Here is a 19,552-nt window from a genome sequence, read left to right on the forward strand (position 1 = left end):
AGTGCAGAGAAAGATAATGAGGAACACACAATTCAGTTTGTTTAAAAACACGTCCATGTGGTTTAATATCTCTAACTGGTCAAAAAAGAAAGAATAACTTCACAGGCTATATGGTTGTTACACACATGAAATAATTAGTATAAATAAATTCTAAGGCAGTGTATTTTCTCTGTGCTTCCTCCTTTCAGAGCTGTAAGACAAGGTGGTTTGAATTCTTGCAAGATAAGAGTCTGTCGAGTCAGTTTGACACCAGTGGCTGATTGTGCAACAGAAATGTTTGCAAAGGAAAGAATCTGTAACAGTTTAGTAGAGTTTAGAGCATGAGTTGACATTGAAGGTGTCCGGTTTTTTGTGCCTTTAAAAAAAAAAAGAGACATTTATTGCGTAATGAACTGTGTTGTTTAGAAAAAAAAAAAGGACTCAGACACACACTGAGTTTTACAGTACTGAGATAAACGCGTCTCACCCGTCGGCACCATCTGAGGGTCAAACAGCACAAGACGAGATAAAGTGTCCATAAAAGTGTTACGACGTGTGACTGTAACCGGCTCTTTCTTGCTCCTAAACGGCCAAATCCTCAACTTGTCTTACGGCCTCCCTCACACCAGATTGAACTTTTCGAGGTTATCTCGGAACAGCGTGTCCCTGACGGCTTTGAAGACCACTCGGATGTTCTCCGTGTCCGTGGCACAGGTGTAGTGTGTGTACAGAGGTTTCTGGTGCCCACTGTGCTGCTCCACGTACATTTGCAAGATGAACTTTTTTACAGCTTCAGCGTCACCCTGAGGCCCTGTGGGGGCAAAAGAGATGGAGACTGTATATTAAAATGAACATAGTTAAGTGAAGCCCAGGAAGAAGGACAGAAGGAGACTGTCGAGACACATCGACAGTCAATTTAGAGTCTCTATGGCTTTAAGTTTGTGTTTTTGTGTCTATGTTTTTATCCATTGTATTTTTTATTTCTCTTTTAATATTAATTGTATTTATTTTATTGGAAAACACTTTTATATCAGTGTCAGGTGCTTTATAAATAAACTTCTTCAACGTTTTTTTTTTGCTTTTATACCTTTGTAGGCTGGGAAGTAGGTTGCCATATGAGACTGTGTGATTTTCTCCTGCAGCAGGTCTGTTTTGTTCAGGAACAGGATGGTGGAGGAATCCTGGAACCAACAGTACGAGAGGATGGTCTTGAACAGGGCGACGCTCTCTCTTAGTCGATTCTAAAGAACACGGGGGACACAAATTTGTTAGGAAAGAAAACACTTACCTGCGGAGGTAAGTTACTGAACTGACCTCATTTGCGCTCTCATAAAGGACTTGGTCGTACTCGCTGAGAGCCACCAGGAAAACGATGGAGGTGACGTTCTCAAAACAGTGGATCCATTTCTTCCTCTCTGAGCGCTGACCGCCCACGTCCACCATCCTAGAGACACATTGCAATCGAGCAAAGCTAAATATGAACAATCCCAATCGCATTTTCTTTTTGATGTGTGTAAAGTACAATACTCAACCTGAAGGTAACTTTGGAAAGTACAAAGGGATACTCAATGATCCCTGTGGTGGGGACCCTGACCCTCAAGATGTCCTGCAGGGTTGGGATGTAAAACGTGGCTGAGATTCTGTCCAAGTCGCTCAGGTAACTGAAACAACGAGCGTCTTTAATATGCAACATAATCACAGAGATAAGATGAGCTTTATGTGATTTGAATCATATGAAAGTCTTACTATTTGGCCGAGTCTGATAACTGGAACTCCCTCCTGCGTTCGTAGCACCTTTGAATCCCGTGGTCGTTCCACACACTCCTGATGGCGTCCACCTGCCACGTCTCCAGACTGGACACTTGGGTTGCTTCCAATTTTTTCAGCTTCTCCGCGTGGCTCTGTCACACGCACACACACATACACACACATACACTCTTATTTTTCCTGAGTGAAACTTTTTGCATCTTTGAACTGAAACGATACCTTTAAGAGGATGAGCCCAGCAAAGGACCTACAGAAGATGTCGTCTTTGGAGATGAGCGTTTATTCAGATTCCAAAATGAATCATGATTTCACTTTCCCCAGATGATGATGAGCCAAAATGACATTTTTTCCTGTAGTGACACCATGAAACTGTACAACCACTAATTTTTAAAAAGCACCATTATCAGGTAAAAATCTTGATTGTTAGATTGTTGATATTGTCTCACAGAATATAATAGAATTCCAAGACAAATAATGCAACTGATGCGTTGTACATAGAGTTTATAGCTATTGCTAGTTTGCAACTCTTGTCACTAGTTGGGCTTTTACGTGAACAGTATAAAATATACATGATTAAACACATGAAACTACACTAAAACAAAAGTTAAAAAATGACATGCATATACTTACTAACTACAAGCTAAACTACATCACACACAATAACAATTATCAAATGATAAATATAAAACACGATCAGAACAATAAAATATGATCAAACTTTCTAAAACTAGACTTACAAGTCAAATAAACCTAATAAACCTAAAACAATTCATGGGTACAGCTCTGTTTTTCTTAACCTTTAACACAGAACTCACAGAGTCTCACGTGACATTTTTGAAATAGTCCAAAACACATTATTATAGTAATTTAAAAAAAGCATATACAGTCTCTCACAATGTTCTTGTCGTCGATGTAGTTGATCCCGAGACTGCCCATGGCCTGGACCAGGGCCTGGACGGCAGTGATGATGTTCTGAAACACGAGTCGTGTGAAATTCTTCCTTTCAGCCTCAGTGTACCCGCTGCCATGGATGATCCTCATCTGTTTGATGAAGGTGCTCTTTCCACTTTCACCAGTCCCTACAAATAAGTACAAATAAGGATTAAACTACAGCAAGGCAAGAAACAGAACACCGACCTGTGACGTAAACTATATCAACTCAACATCTACCAGGTGCAGCCTTATGAAAAACAAAAGTAACTGCTGCTTTCTACAATATTCTCAAAAGTTATTGTTTAACAGATCCGCCTCATGCTTTGCAACTGTGTTGGTTTTATTTATTTGTATTGTATACATTTTCTTTCTACATTTTTCTAAAAAAAAATATATAATGTATAAAGAAAAGTAAGCAATCTCAATTGCTTTTTCTGCAAGGTGTTGCATTCTTGAAAATGAGGGTTTACAAATTGGCCCCTGCACGTCAGCAGTCTGTCAACAGCCGCGTGTCCTTGAGTGGAACAGTGAACTCTTTCCTGCCCACTGGTTGTAAATTACTCCCGATAAGAGCGTGTCAGCTAACCACCTAAAACACCTTAAATGTTAACCATTAGACTGACCTTTAGTGGAGGATATTGTTCTCCAAACAGGCTAACTCAAGTTGAAGTTTAAAGTAGAGCTGACCTTTAAACAAAGTCCCTCACGTGTAATGTATTGTTTCCAGAAGAGCCGACTGTAAAGCGTTTACAAGTGGCGTGTTTTGATAGCTGACACTGTTCAGCCATGCAATACCTTTTCATGACGCATTTATTAATGTTGCTCTATACCTGTTTTGTTCTCTTTTTTTTTTTTATGGTATGCGCTCATGACATACCTGACGTTCAGACTAAAGTGAATCAACAACAAAGAAAAAGTCTGACCTAACAAGACTTTCACACTGGTTTACAAGATTACAAGAAGCCTTTGTGTGCTGTGAGAACCACGAGTGAAATGAAAGGTCGCCACTCGTCTATTTTGATTAGACTCAGGCAAACACTATGAAGGACATCAAGCCGCTGACTCACCGGGCTTTCAACAACTATTTAAGGAATGCAGAGGCTTACAGGTGACGAGTTAAAAGAAACGGTGCAGCTGAAACACTATTGATCCATACGCTCTTATTTTTTGTATTTGCCAGATTCATCTTCTCCTCATGTTGAATCCATACTTTCAGGTCACATTCTCACATAACACATTGTCACCGTGTGGAGCGTGTGCACAGACACACAGACGCTCCCTTTGTGGGATAATATCTATTACTTTGGCTTTACTGTACGTCTCCAGAGAAGGACATGATTTGGTTTCATTGAAATGTCTCAACAATGATTTGATCACGTTTGCTGAAATGTACCACAGATCTTCATGGTGCTCACTTGATGAATCCTAAATTCATTGACATGTCCCCTACACGAGCTTGTCAGTTAATGACTGAATGTAATTTGAAAGATTGTTTCGTGTCATCATTAGACTGTAATAGCTGCAATACAGTTATTAACAAAACAATTTGAATTCAGTGCCAGCTGACAAAATTCAAAGATGTGAACATTACACATGCCTAACCTGTTCACTGTGTATTTTACGACATATTTCATTATTTGCTGATTATTTTAACGTGTTCCTTTGTCCGTGAAGGATCAAGAAGAGTTTTAGAGTTTGCAGAGGATGAAAGTAAAGCGTCCAAAGATATTTTTATTATATATCACAAAAGAAAAATTCCTGTTAAATATGTTTTCAGGAAGCAAATATTGTATGTAGTCACAGTTTAACGGACAAAATCAACTTTTTGTTGTGAAGATTTTGTATTAACAAATGTACTAAATGTATTTTTAGCTCTTAAATAACATGTAAGCCACTAAACTCAATATAGTTACCTAATTTATGTCAATGTCGTATTTTTGTTTTAAAAATATGATAAGAAACCAAAAAATAAGTGTGTTAGAACATTATTAGGGCTCAGATCATTTTGAGAAGAAGACATCTGTTGCGAGCACTAAATTAAAAAAAAAGTTTTAACTTGATTTTCCTTTAAATGGCATTTAATTGAATCATTTTATGACATCTATCTCACGTCCACTTATAACCGACACATTTGAAGTGTCAGTTAATTGAGGCTCAGAGGGTGAACACGTGGAAGTTCACTCTGTGTAAAGTGACATTTATAAATGAACGTCTGTGCTGACACTCACCTAGAAGCAGCAGCTTCAGCTCCCGGTGTGAATCTCTTTTATCACGAATCAGTTGCCTCTCTATTTCTTTGTGTATCCTGAGTCTCTCCTCTTCCTCGGCAGACAAACAGCACTCCATTATTGACAAAGTTTCTTTTTCTTCTTCTTCTTTTTTTTATGTTAAGCAAACAACGCCAAAGATGAATGGGTGAGGGGGTTTAGTGAAATAAATGGATAATGGTTTTTCTCAGTCCTGCCAGGGAAACTTCTGTCCCGGAACAGGTGAGCTGGAGACTCTCTGCAGTCATTCTTCCTCATGCGGGAACGAGTTCAGGTGCATTTCACATTCCTGCTGTGCAGACTCACAGGAGGCGGCGCTGCATGGCCAGACTCTTATGAAAGAGCCTATGCAGACTCTGGTCTCTGTGTGTGTGTCTTTTCTTAGGCTGTGAGGACACATTTGGTTCAACCCCATCATTGTCTAAGGATATTTCAGCAGCTCCACACAACTTTAAAGGACGTTTTTTCAACTTTAAGAGGCTTTTTGTGGGTTAAGACTTGGTTTTAGGGTTAAAGATAGGATTTGTTTTAGGTTAAGTTAAGGCATGATTAAGATAAGGAGTAAAATTTTCCGTAGGCTGTCCAAATGAATGAAAGTCAATGCAGTGTCTTCACAAGAACAGCTGTGCAAACCAGTGTATGTGTGTATGACTGTGTTAGTATTGTTATCTTTGTGAGGACCAAAAAAAATGTATTAACCTAAAGAGTGAGGACATTCTGGGAAAGTGAAGACATTTTGGTTGGTCCTCATGTTCTGTCACCACTCGAAAGGGCTTTTTGAGGGTTGAGACTTGGTTATAGGTTTAGGGATGGGATTAGTTTTAGGTTAAGTTTCGGCATGATTAAGATAAGAATACAGCAGTCTAAACTAATGAAAATCAATGCAGTGTCCTCACAAGAATAGTTGCACAAACCAGTGTGTGTTACATCTTTAGGACATTTCTTTTGATAAATATTAACCTTGGCAGGAACAATAATCCTCATGGGGATCAAAACCTAGTTCTAATGAGACCTAATTTCTGGTTCAGGGTAAAACTGAGCAAACCTGTATGTGTGAGTGTGTGTTCTTGTATGGGTATCTTTGTGAGGACCAAAAAACTTATTATCGTAAGGGAATGAGGATATTTTGGTTTTAGGGTTAGTGATGGGATTAGTTTTTCGGTTAAGTTAAGGCATGATTAAGATAAGGAATACAGTTTTCTTTAGGCTGTCCAAATGAATGAAAGTCAATGCAGTGTTGTCACGAGAATAGATGTGCAAACCAGTGTGTGTTACATCTTTAGGGCATTTTCTGGAATAAACATGAATTTTGTCAGGACCTATAGTCATCATGGAGTCCAAAACGTGGTTCTTATGAAGCAGATCCATGAGCTGTGCAAACCTGTGTGTGTGTGTGTGTGTGTGTGTTCTTGAATTGGTATCTTTGTGAGGACCATAAAACTTAACCTAAGGGAGTGAGGACATTTTGGGAAAGTGGGAACATTTTGTTTGGGCCTCACATTCTGTCATTCCTTTAAATGGCTTTTGGAGGGTTAAGACATGGTTTTAAGGTTAGAGATAACACTTTGTTTCGTTTCGTCCAAAGAATATCTGTGTAAACCTGTGTGTGTGTGTGTGTTCTTGTATGGGTATCTTTGTGAGGACCAAAAAACATATAAACCTAAGGGAGTGAGGACATTTTGGTTGGTCCTCGTGTTCTGTCACCCCTTAAAAGAGTTTTGGTTTTGGTTTAAGGCCTGGTTTTTACAGTTGAGTTTAGGTAAGGGTTAGGTGCTTAGTTTGCTGTCCAAACCTGTGTGTGTGTGTGTGTCTGTATGTACATAAGTCTTTATTGGGTGATTTAAACATGTCATCAGAGAGGGCCTGGGGATGTGTCAACCATTGCAGCTTTATCACTAATTCCTTAAAAGGGCAAGAATGGATCTAATATGGGAATAGGTTTGGATGGGTTAAAGGCTTTGGTTAGGCAAAGGTAGAGTGAAGTATACATTTTTTTGTTATAAGTTTTAAGTATTTATGTTATGAGTATTTGTCATTTTATTATGGATTACAGCTGGATTAGAGGATACATTGAATATGGGCAGATTTTAGTATGAATTGTTTAAATTGGAACAGGGTCACAAAGGACCAGGTATGAAGCAGCAGCCTCTCATCTCTCTCAAACAATCAACACACAGCTTATGTCATTTACTGCTGCCACATAACGGACAGTGCTTGTCCTCCAAAATAATTGTGCTCGGTCACACTATATATGTACAACAGTAAAAATACAGACCTCTTACAACGGAGGACCGACACCTGGAGTAGACCTCCAGAGCAGCCAAAACAATAAACGTTAAACTGGCAATCAAAAAAAGGATAGAAAAGTATTAAGCAAAATGAGCAGCAAAATGTGTTTATTTATCCAGATTACAAAAACACACACTAAAATACCTCAGTGACAGAGAGAATGTGCAAATTTTGACTAATTATTTTTTTAACAATAAGAGAATGCTCATATAAACCTGCCGTGGATACACTTTGATGCTTTGTTAATGCCGTTCATACCTTCTCCAAATGTATGTATGTAAATTCATGTCAGGAAGGTTTAATGCCAAACACGAGTTCTCTCTCCTGCACTAAGCATTTCAAAATACTGACTTCCAAAAAAAAAAACGGGGAGTGAGGGACTATAAAAAATGATGTACCATGAAATATTTACACTATGCATTCATATAAACAGTGGAACAAGATCTAAAGCCCTTTTAGTAAATAATGTCAAAAGAAAGAAAAACTATTGAAAACCTCAACAAATGGTCCCTGAACTCAAAACACTTCATTCTGTAGCTTTGATACGAGACTAAAAAAAAGAGAAGAATGAAAACGTCCCTTTGAAATGTGTTAAATTATACTTTTTTAAAAAAAACAATGCTGCACTCGCAAAAAGTGGTTTAACACTGACACTTGACTCGAGGTTGTTGAAATGATCAACTCAGTGAGGTTCACACATACTGGAGATCAGCTAACGCTGTGATGCTAATGCTACAACCAATGCTACAAACAGTGTGCAAATCAATGTCTCTGATAAAATAAATTGTCATTAGTGTTGGACTCATTAAGTCAAAATGCAGACAGCATTTAGAGTATTTGTAACTTGAAAAAAAAAGAAAAGTCTATGACCAAACGTGGGTTAATAATGTGAGGTGATTCCCTGAAGCAGAGACCAAGTGCATTACTAGTCCTTAGAGTTGTCAGAGGCCACTGAAATACTTGTTTCCCCTCTAAATCCATCACTGTGGATTTGTATCGTTACTGCTCCACAATGTTCACAAAGAGCTCCATAAATTTCAGAGCATGTGCTAGAACAGACTCTTCACTAAGGAGGCACTAAAAGTCAGGACACACTTCAATATGGCTGGAGACATCCATTTTCAAAAGAATGCAAACAGGAAAATCTGAAAGACATCAGTAGTACAATCATTTGGCGACAAGCTCTACAGCTTCTCGATTTCCTGTTTGGGATGATGGTGTTCAGGAACAGTGTGAGGCAAACTGAGTCACTGCAGAGCCTTCCTTTCTTCCTTACTTACTTACTTCCTCAATGCCAGTTTGTATGAGCCCCACCATTTTAAACCAAGTTGTACACTTCTAGGTTTTCATGCAAGATGTGGTCTTTCACCGCTCGGAAGACAAATCGAATGTTGTCTGTGTCTGTGGCACAGGTGAAGTGGGAGTATATGATTTTTTTCTCGCTGGGATTGAGAGTGACGAACATATTCAAGATGAATTCCTTTCCTGCTTTGATATTCTGCTTTGGACCTGGCAAGAAGAGACAGGAGGATAAAAAACAACTCATAAAAGTCTCATTTCATTTCAAAAAGACAGATTAGCACAGCACTACGGTTTCCTCTTACCGTCATATTCGGGGAAGTAGTCAGCCAAATGTGAATGCATGATTTTCTCCTCCAGTAAATCAATCTTGTTGAGAAACAAGATGATGGAGGAGTCTTTGAACCACTTGTAGGTGATGATCGTCTGGAACAAGGCCATGCTCTCCTCCATCCGATTCTTTGAAATTCACACGGCAAAGACATCACAGCGTGAGCATGAATATAAAAGCGGACCAGCGGTGGTGTCAGAAAGCAGCACTGCACTAAACATTGCGTGTGTGAGCAAATTCAGTTGATTGTTAACTCATCAAGTGAACAAGCCCCACTTTCAGGTGCACTTAGCTGACCAGAGCAACTCAAGAGCTCCCCCTGCAGATGCACTAAATGTATTGCCTTACATTGTGACACACAAGCACACACTCATACACACATACACACAAACACACTCCAACACACAGAGGGAGGAGGGGGGGAGAGAGATGGGGACTCTAGAAATCTAGGTTTAGAGGTTTAGCTTTAAAAAAAACTATATTCCTTTCATGCTCATTCCTTTTCCATGTTCACAGTGAGAAATTAGCGTTTTTACCTCGTTGTCAGACTCGATGAGAGCCTGATCGTACTCGCTGAGTGCCACAAGGAACATGATAGATGTGACTTTCTCGAAACAGTGAATCCACTTCCTCCTCTCTGAACGCTGGCCCCCCACATCCACCATCCTACAGCCAGGAGTTTATGTCGTCATTACAAACTGAGTGTATAACTCATTTATAACTCAAATTCTGAGTTAAAATGACAATATGACAAGTTTAATCCTTATTATTGTACTTAATCACACATTTAACATTAAAACATTTTTACAATATCAGATCTAAATCAACCTTTTTTTTCTAAAAATCTATGTCTGCTAAGTGCTGATTTTATACTTACTAGATTATTTAATTCCTGTGACAACCAGGAGACTGTAACTTTTGTATTAGTGACAAGTCGCTTCAATTCTGGGAACAGAAACTTAACTTCCACAAAGTATTTGCTGGTTTCATAAAGTGACATTTCACTATGAAAGCCTGCCTGATTTGACAAAGTTAATGGAAGTTATGAATGAGTAAGACCATGAGCCTTTGTTATTTAGCTGTTCAATGAGGTCCAGCTGTGCTCGGAAAAAGACAAAATGTCTTAGGACTTGTGTCTCTTGTGTCTCCGTTCCAAAATAAAGCTGTTTACTCTAGTCAGTGGACACAGAAAGAAACACGTCTGAGTCCACAGACAGGGAAGTGACTCCTCAAGTCTGTTTATGGCCACTGTGACACAGCACTTCCCAGGAGTCTCACTTTTGTATGTTTCCATACTAACATTTTCAAAAGAATTCAGGCTAAAAACCAAAAAATATTGGACAACTTGAAATATTGACCCGATGGCTGTGCTTGATGGAAAATCACTAAATGTTTTACAGTTTACTGGGAGGCAGGCGTAGCTGTGTATACAAACTGCATGAGAATCCGACCAACAGTGAGATTCATTTTTGTCAGCCTCAAGAAAAGCTTGCATCATTTGGAGCACATGAATGACTGTGAATAATTTAACGGCAATACATTAGTTCATGTGTTTAAGTCACTCACCTGAACACCACGTTCTCCAGGTCAAATGGGTATTCTATGATACCTGTTGTGGGCACCCTGACTCTCAGGATGTCCTGCTGGGTTGGCAGATAAGCAGCATCAGCAATTCGGACCAAGTCATTTAGATAGCTGGTGTCACAGGATGAAAACGCAAAGTTAATGACAAGACCCACAGATAATGGAACCAACAGAGGAACAACGACAAGATAAGGTTCAAGGTTCAAGGTTCAAGGTTTTTATTTGCCATTTGTGCTTAAACAGACAGTCCAGGCACATTGGAAATCTTGTGCGGGTTCTACGAGTCAGTTGTAGGAGACAGAAACACACTTAAGTATAAATATAAATATAAACGTATAAAAGTAGACGATGTAGACAATGTAGTAGAAGATGTGGAAAAATAAAATAAAATAAAAAAATATATACAGATATACAGCAGATTATAGGGTGTATAGATGACTTTGTTGTCAGATTCAAGGTGCGTGTCCTTGTAGGGCTGCGCAATTAATCGAAACTTGTGTTCCAATTACGATTATGGCCCCAAACGATTACAAAACGGGGGCTTTTATTCTGAAAATAAGGCTTTTAATGTTGTAATGGTGTTTGACTCCCCATCGCTCGTCATCTGGCAAAAATAGAACACAGGCATTCAGTGGAATCCTGGGTTAAACATGCAGCATGAGTTAAGATATATACATATATATAGTTATTTTAAGGTAAATGAGTCAACGAGCAATCGTTTTGAAATAATCGTAATTTCAATTTTGACCCAAATAATCGCGATTATTATTGTTTCCATAAAAGTGGAGCCCTATGTCCTTCTTTCTTCATTTGAGGGTGTGTTGCATTTGTCAACAGCCTTAAATGGAATAACTATGGAACCGACACTGCCTTGAGAGTATCATACAGGCGACTGGCAGATGAAACAATGGAAAAATGCAGGGCAATGTCTGAGGAGTTATTAGAATCTGTTTCTACTCACTATTTGGCCGAGTCCGAGAGCTGGTATTCCCTCTTCCGATTGTAACATTCCTGAATCCCCGGGTCACTCCACAGGCTCTTGATGGCGTCCACGAAGGGATTTGTCAACGTCGTCACCTTCTCCACATCAACCCCGCTGACAATATTGGCGTTGGCCTGAACCACAACAGGATGACACACCGAAAGTGAATGACATAATCCAACACTTTGTGAAGCAAAAGTACAGATTTCATCATGTTCTAATGTTGGTGCTGCTGTTGCACTGGTTTTCTATTAATCCTTAGGAGAAAGATTAACATTGTGGTGGCTAGAAGAACGGGGGAAAAAACTGACTTGAAAACTATTTGACAGATCCATTGCGTAAAAAAACGTTACTAGGCGCATGATCTTAAAGTTTTACTGGCTAAAATATTTACTCGAGATATGATTACACCACTCGTAAGCTGAGGATGATGTGAGACTACACACTCTCCAACAAAAACAATGATCAGAAAGAAAGAGGTTTTATGACTAGGGTCCCAAACTTCTTTCTCATGTGCTGCACGAGGACCTCCTGTGTCTATTCATGCTGCCTTTGTGTCCTACAGTTCCCAAATGTTCATCTATCACTTGCTGTTCATGCACAGTGAATCTATTTTTCTCTTTTAATGTTCATTAATTGACAAAAAGAACAAAAGCTTCCATGTGCTCCAGGTCATCCTGGATTCTGGTTTGTGGTTCGATGTCTTGTCGTGTTACTTTTCTCCATTCTACCATTTCACTTCCCTTTTTTGCATTTGATTGATGACAGACATTTCCCTCACATCACTTGTGGACACACAGAGCAACAGTTCAGCCAGAGAACAACTGGAAAAAGATAGAGAGATTGAGTGATCCTTTATGGCTAAACTCCTAGTCTGTTTTTCTCATTTTCCTGCTGCCTGGGACTTTTATATTAAAGTAACTTTGAATCAATATACACCCTTAACCTCTTTTGGGGATAGCAGAGCTGTGTTTGATGTTGTGAGGGTTTCTCATACAACCAAAGCGAGCAGGTGAGACTGTGATGAACAAACATTTGAGCAACCAAACTCTTTGATGCCTTTGTCATTTTCTTGCATTTTTTTACAGCCTGCTCCTGTGCGTTCATTCTTTTTCTCTTTGGAGACATGATGGGACATAAGGAGACAGCAATGCATCTATCCTTCTTTTGTTTTTTTTAAATCCACCTTCCCTTCATTCTGTTCTCTGCTCACAACAATCACAAACATATTAACTGACCTAGAGCTGCGGCTAACAATTATTTTCATAATTGATTCATCTGACGATTATTTTCTCAATTAATCGATTAATCATTTTGGTCCATAAAAAAAACCCCTTAAAATAATGTTGATCGGTTTTCATCAAACCTGGAAATGTGTTTTGTCCACAAACCATAATGATTAACTTTTGATGATTTCTTCGTTATCCCAAGCAAGGAAATTAAGAAAATACTCAATTTTAAGACAGTTAAACAATTGGAAATCTTGTTTTAATCATGAAAAAAGCTTCAAACTGATGAATCGATCATCAAAATAGCTGTCGATTCATTTAGTAATCGATTAATAATCGTTTAATCGATTAATAATCAGGTTATACAGGTTTTGAAAACACTGGGTCATTGGATTCAGTTACTGTATATAAAGATATCTTGATAAGATACTGTTCAAACAGATGTAAACAAACACATGCATGTGACTGTATGAGAAGCTGCGATGTGTTGATTTGGCTTCATGCGGATGTCAACAGCAATCAAGCGCTTCCTGAACAGCTGCCTGACTATGTACCTGCATGTGCCAGTCACAGTTGCTGCTGTTTCCTTCACCATGCAGCTCAAATGAACAATTAACAGTAACTTAACTGACACACATCAGAGACAACAACACCTCTAGGGACTACAGGAAGAAAATAGCCTCAGGCTACAACCTGGCATATTTACATTTAAATGTATCTTGTCTCTTTCCTTAAATAAATACATAAAATTCCCTTTTCTCTCTCACTGTGGTTGTGAGTGGGTAAGAGTGGGGGAGAGAACAGACTGCAAGGACTAAGATCCCACAGACTGTTTTGGTAAATACTCAGAAATCCACATGGGGCGATACAGGTTCCACACTGGACATTTAAGGGGGTTTTGCCCCTTAACTGTACAGTTTGGTGGTTGTGAATGAGAGTGAGAAAGAACAGACATGTGAGCCACACACATCCGTGTTCATGCACATTTCCTTGTAGTTTTTGAAGAAGAATCTTTCACAATTGCAAACAATATTTTACATTTTTACTTTTGTCTGCTCTGTGCTATAATGAATATGTATTTAATATGTACTTTGAAACAGCTGTCAATGGTTATTTATAATTTCTGGAGCTATTCTATCTTTACTCATTTCATTTCACATTATGAAAAAATGACCTCACATCATTTTTAAAAGCTCACTCAGTCACGTCATCCCGGTGCAAGGCCCGTTTACACTCCTCCCTGAATTGTCCCATGATCTCTCGATGCTCTGCCCTTCAGTACAAATATCTGAATGGTAAGTGACATGTTGTTACTCTGTGTGCTTCCTCCACACAACTCCATCCTCACTGACGACAAAAAAACAAACTGTAAGCCACATGCTGACTCAGACTGCGCTAATGCTGCCAAAGGTCCACAACGCCCACATAATCCTTCCCCTTCCTTGTGCTGTCACAGAAACCAGCAGTGAGTGGACTCTTATCAGCTGCATCACAGACTTAACTGACACCATTACTAGCATGAGTCTGCAACTTTGATGATTAACAAGCTCCTGTTGTTGGTATAACAGGGACAGATTCCTGAAAGATCGATGGGGAATTCCGTGTCTCCCTTCCTCTCGTGTCTTCTACTGGCTTTTGGCTCAGGAGTACCTGTCTCAACACGCCTGCCATATAAAATCATGTGTACTTTCCAAACGACACCCTGCTCTGTCAGAAAGCAAAAATCTGGCAGCGGGACTGCAAATCTAAACACAGTTATAAGTTACCAGAAATGCTTCCCCCTGCATTCACAGTAATACAAACTGCAGACTATCAGCAGTGGAATAAACATGCGTTTGCCTCTGTGGAAGAGTAAGTGGTAAAACATCTTCCTCAACCCGTCTGTGAAGCAGCAAATGGTGTGTTCACTTCGGTACGTTAATATTTTTTTGCGTACACCCCAACTGTTCCATTTTCCATTACCTTTGCCTTGGGGTACCAGACTTATGGTACAGTATGGGTGGAGCTAGAACTGTTCAGCTGATTGCGTGAAATAAAAGTGTCACTCCCTTACGACCAGTGTTTCATTAATGCCTGCAGTCTATTCTCATACGACGCTTGTCGTTGAAACAGCTACAAACTGAGCAGAAAAAAACAACCTGGTCAATTGTTCGTCTGTTGTGTCATTCTTTGTTGACGCTGCACCGGTACAATGTCACGCTACATATCTCGCTGACGCAGTCATCAGGCACAGCGCACACCCCGCCTATCAAGTAAAGGTACTGTTCTCAGTCAAAACGCAAGCCTGACCGAGGGCTTCACCGTTCCAAACCATAATGTATTGTACCAAACTGAACTGTACCATGATGTAATCATGGCTTAATAAGAGGAAGAAGAAACAACAGTCTGGTCTACCTTGTTGTGTTCATACTTGTAGGGGATTTTCAGTGCAGTCATGGCCTGGATCATGGCCTGCATGGCTGTGAAGATGTTCTGAAAGACCAGCCTGGTGAAGCTTCTCCTGTCCTCCTCAGAGTATCCACGTCCATGGATGATCCTCATCTGCTTAATGAATGTGCTCTTCCCACTTTCACCAGTTCCTGACCATCACAAAATACAACAACAGATAATAAGGCTGGTGTTAACAAACCAAAATCAGCTATTTGTTAGCATGTGTGTCATTACTTGTCAGTGGTTGTCAGCCTCATATGACATAAAACAGCTCATAACTACACACCCGCCAGCCAACACTTTATTAGGTACATTTGTACCTTTCAATTGCTTTATCATGGCCATATCTGCTCAGCCCATCACATGGCAGCAACTCAGTGCATTCAGACACGTAGGCATGGTGAAAATAAACCTGCTGAGGTTCAAACCAAGCATTAGAATGAGGGAAAAAATATGATTTAAGTGATTTTGATTTTGGTTGTTGGTGCCAGACAGGCTGGTCTGAGGTATTTCATAAAAAGCTGATGGGTTTTTGTCTCACATCCATATTGGTGGTTTAAAGAGAAAGGTCTGAAAAAGAGAAAACATCCAGTGAGTGGCAGTTCTCTGGCTGAAAATGTCTTGTTGATTGCGGAGGTCAGAGGAGAAAGGCCAGACTGGTTTGATAAAAACGATAAAAAGACAACTCTGACCCTTATAACTCATTGTAACAAATGTCGGGCCACGCGGCAGTACTGAGTACCAGAGTACTGGCTAGCAATGTTGCCTTGCAGCAAAAGTACCCTGAATTGCGACCCCGTTCGACTGAGAGAGTTTGCACATTTTCCCCGTGTGTGAGTGTGTTCTCTCTGGGGACTCCAGTTTCCTCCCACAATCCAAAAACATGCAGCGGTTAATTGGACATTCTAAAATGACAGTAGGTGATGACCCTCATGTGGATAAAACCAGAGAGTCTACGGCTACCAACGTGGAGTCCAAGCCCCCCCTTAGGAGAGCGCCAGAGATCACATGGGGGGAGGTTAATAAAATTATATTTGTGCATCCCAATCAGACACTATAAGTCTGAACACTACAAGTAGGAACTTTTTTACTTTATTCTTCGTGTGCGTGCCGTGGACAGGGGTTCGGTCAGGGGGGCCTGGTTTGTCCTGGACACAAGCAAGGGGGGCTTCAAGGAAAACAGGTTGGGAACCACTGCTGTAGACGTGGAAACTGACGGAGTAATTCCTCAAATGATACCACTTTTTTGTGTCCGATACCAATATCACAAACTAGAATATGTACCAACACCGATATCGGTCATATATGGTCATTTTAGACATTTAAAACTATGAAGCTGCTAATAACACATTTAACACAAATATTGTTCTTCCATAAAGAAGGAAGAAGAAATAAAAAGCCCACAACATGACTTTTAATTTACATTTTTACAGTCTGTGCATAGTAAAGCACAGGACCTTTGGATTGTATCGGTTATTTTGACCAGCATTCGACCAATACCGATACTGAGTATCAAATCGGCTCAACCATATTTACTTTTGTGAACAATTACCATCCAAAAGACATACCTGTTACCTTGAGCTAAAATTAGTTTACAATACATTTGTGCATTTTCTCACAGCGGCCATAAACGAAAAAACAGAGATCCTTGGGTTAGTGTTATATGGTCATGGGTCATATGAATAAGTTACATCAAACTATGCAAACCGTATACCATATTTTGAAAGTATTACCAATGAGTAATACAAGATGACATCACCAGCAGCAGGTTTTGTCTGTGTTGTGTTTGAGACACTTTGATGTCTCATGCGGAAATTACATTAGCCTGGGTTGTACCTTGTTCTTGGGCTGAAAGGTCTAACGTTCATTTTCAAGAGTTTTCAGCACCTTTAACTTGGAATATTTTGTCATTTCACAACCGACTGTGTACGTTTGAAAAAGCCGAACAAGGAGAAGTTGCAGCATTTCCCCCTGAAGGTGACGAAATGAATTGAGGGCATCCATTACAGCCACTTCAACTGAAGTGAAAATAAAAGCATAGCACTTTACAATAAGTTATTATTAATTAATTGTAGTATTAGTAGTGCGTGTGTGTGCATGCTTTTCTGATAAACGCTCATACTATAATTTGTATACTAATTCATGAAAATGTTTTCCCTTGACAGAATTACATAGCATGATACTTAGTTTAGTGAGTTATTAAGATTTCTTATGAATATGTAATAAGTGTTATGTCAACACTGTGGATGCACATTTTTGAACTCTCCGTTGGACATGAATGGTTAGTTATACATTAATTTATTTAGAAAACAAAACTGAGTAGCCACAACCGTGACTTCCATACAGTAATCTTAAGACACTGCTGATGCACCCTTTGCAAAACACCAGAAATATAAAAATACAAATCAGTGGTGAAAGTACATGTACTGCAGTTTACAGTTTTTGAGATAAATTAGCATGTAGCTTTCTTGTTTTTCCATAGACATAATTAACTTTAATAACAACATAATTCAGTAATTCACATCTAACACTGACTGTTTTCATACTTTTAAGTGAAGACGGGTTGTATATATATAAGTCCTAATAACAACAGACTATAACTTAATATTAATTAGAGTATCCTTACACTGTTGTTGTCTATGTTCACCTATGTTTCGGTATTTTTGTGTCATCTATACATCAAGACATTAATATATTCCCTCAAACTGCACCTAAAACAGATCAAACTAAGAACCAGTGTGAATAAGTAATACAGTATTTATCTCATTTATACTCATACAACATTAAATCTGTTTTGGGGTTTTTTCCCCATGGACAGTTTCAACACAATCCAGGTCAGATCATAAAAATGGTATTAAAATCTTGAGATTATGTAAACATAGCGACGACGTACTGCATGTATAGCGATATTTAACCACACACCCTTTTCTGAGGCCTATGAGTCAAATCATTTACATATATTTACATCTTTTAACTGTTTGACTAGAATCAAAGTAACTTGTTATATATTTACTCAAGGTGTGCACTGGGGTACATTTTAGGTGGTGGTGGTGGGGGGGTTCTCCTACCTTATACTTCTACATTACAAGCCAAATATGTGTAAATCCACTACAAGGATTACACAGAGTTTGGATGTGAAAATAAACATTTTGCATACATGTTTTGCCCTCGTCAAAGAGTAATGTACAGTGGGATACTGCTGTTGTTACTTAAGTACACAGTGTGACTACTGTTTTTCTTTCTTGTGCACACACCATAAAACTATGGTTCTCAAATGGTGGTTTGGGAAAGGATCATTTTATGTCGAGAAACCGTTCACATTTAACTTTTTACGACAATAAACGCACCCTCATTAGGTTTGTGGACAAAACCAGCATTGGAGGGTGAGGTCTGGGGAAACAAACAGCAAGCAAATGTCATCATTTTATGGATTCTTCCATCACGAAAAGTTGCAGCCCCTGTGTTGTTGAATTTCCACAGGAGCCGCTGTTGTACCATAATAAACACAATGTGTAAGCCCATAAGTCATATATAATGCAAGTGATATGCACATTTGCTTCTTGGTAGAGATAGAGAACACACTCAGAAGCTCCGACGTGGATTTAAAAAAGTGTAAGAGACTTACCGAGCAACAGGAGTTTGAATTCCCGGCGGGCGTCCTTCTTGTCCCGGCGGAGCCTCCTCTCTATCTCGTCGTTGATCCTGCGAGCCTCTTTGGCCTCCGGGCTGAGGCAGCAGGCTCCCACTGAGCTCAGGATCATTCCTCCTGGATAATAACGCTTCTTCACCTTCCGAGGCACACACACATTACATTACATTAGCTTACATAGCGTTGCTGCCACACAGTAAAAGGCGTCAGCGTGCTGAAGTCACTACATTTTGATTAAACCCTCCTCAATCACCCACTATGTAAGTGTGTGTGTGTGTGTGTGTGCGCGCGCTGCCCCCCTCCAGGTTCAACGCATACACTGTTGAGTTTGAGGAAGTTAAGTGCTTTTCCAAGCGGCTGTTTGTGTTACCATGGCCGTCCTCCTCTAACTTCACTTTTTGTGCAACAACTTCAAGAAGAAGCGAGTGTTTACCTCTGGTGGCTGAGCTCCGGGCGTGGTGGTGGTGGTGCTGCTGCTGCTGCTAGTGTCGTGGTGTTGGGTTGAATATGGCGGAGTTTTACATGGTGCTGCAACAAAATGATACCAAAAAACGCATTTCCCCAGGAGAACGAAGCGGCCTCTTGTACGACAGTGTATCCTCTCTGTAAAATGTTCGTCTCGGCGTGCAGCTCCTGCCGTGCGTCCTCCTGTCCTCCCTCTTGTGTCCTGGTGAAAAGCTCCAGTGAGTGAGTGTGGACCATGTGACAGAGGGCTGTGCTCTGCTGGGAAACCGTGTGGGCTTTCACTATTACATTATGGGAACTAATATCCGGTGTTTAACTAGTAAACTACGGATGCATGTGACAGGCTGA

The 19,552-nt window shown here is 39.8% G+C and overlaps 2 protein-coding genes across 2 annotated transcripts; both read right to left on the reverse strand.

Annotated features, from left to right (window-relative positions):
* Positions 1–40: 40 nt before the first annotated feature.
* LOC122757986 (guanine nucleotide-binding protein subunit alpha-14-like) lies at positions 41–5,097 on the reverse strand. Its single transcript, XM_044011762.1, has 7 exons — positions 4,908–5,097; positions 2,641–2,825; positions 1,726–1,880; positions 1,512–1,640; positions 1,294–1,423; positions 1,067–1,220; positions 41–790 (listed from the first exon to the last, which is right to left on the reverse strand). Exons 1-7 carry the CDS (start codon positions 5,023–5,025, stop codon positions 600–602), a joined length of 1,062 nt encoding a protein of 353 aa, XP_043867697.1. The 5' UTR covers positions 5,026–5,097; the 3' UTR covers positions 41–599.
* Positions 5,098–7,325: 2,228 nt separating this feature from the next.
* On the reverse strand, positions 7,326–19,482 carry LOC122757985 (guanine nucleotide-binding protein G(q) subunit alpha-like). The gene is made up of 8 exons (XM_044011761.1): positions 19,173–19,482; positions 18,716–18,878; positions 15,055–15,239; positions 11,411–11,565; positions 10,432–10,560; positions 9,402–9,531; positions 8,840–8,993; positions 7,326–8,744 (listed from the first exon to the last, which is right to left on the reverse strand). Exons 2-8 carry the CDS (start codon positions 18,849–18,851, stop codon positions 8,554–8,556), a joined length of 1,080 nt encoding a protein of 359 aa, XP_043867696.1. The 5' UTR covers positions 18,852–18,878; positions 19,173–19,482; the 3' UTR covers positions 7,326–8,553.
* Positions 19,483–19,552: the final 70 nt, after the last annotated feature.

Source organism: Solea senegalensis, linkage group LG21 (assembly GCF_019176455.1).
Source record: "Solea senegalensis isolate Sse05_10M linkage group LG21, IFAPA_SoseM_1, whole genome shotgun sequence".
In the NCBI taxonomy this organism is placed as follows: Eukaryota; Metazoa; Chordata; class Actinopteri; order Pleuronectiformes; family Soleidae; genus Solea; species Solea senegalensis.

Coding starts and splice junctions, on each gene's coding strand:
- LOC122757985 (XM_044011761.1), bottom strand. CDS start 18,851: ATGATCCTGAGCTCAGTGGGAGCCTGCTGCCTCAGCCCGGAGGCCAAA. Junction 9,532..10,431: donor CTGGAGAACGTGGTGTTCAG/GTGAGTGACTTA, acceptor TCCTGGCTGTAG/GATGGTGGATGTGGGGGGCC. Junction 8,745..8,839: donor CTACTTCCCCGAATATGACG/GTAAGAGGAAAC, acceptor TCTTCTTGCCAG/GTCCAAAGCAGAATATCAAA.
- LOC122757986 (XM_044011762.1), bottom strand. CDS start 5,025: ATGGAGTGCTGTTTGTCTGCCGAGGAAGAGGAGAGACTCAGGATACAC. Junction 2,826..4,907: donor GCTGAAGCTGCTGCTTCTAG/GTGAGTGTCAGC, acceptor ACTTATTTGTAG/GGACTGGTGAAAGTGGAAAG. Junction 1,221..1,293: donor TTTATGAGAGCGCAAATGAG/GTCAGTTCAGTA, acceptor CGTGTTCTTTAG/AATCGACTAAGAGAGAGCGT.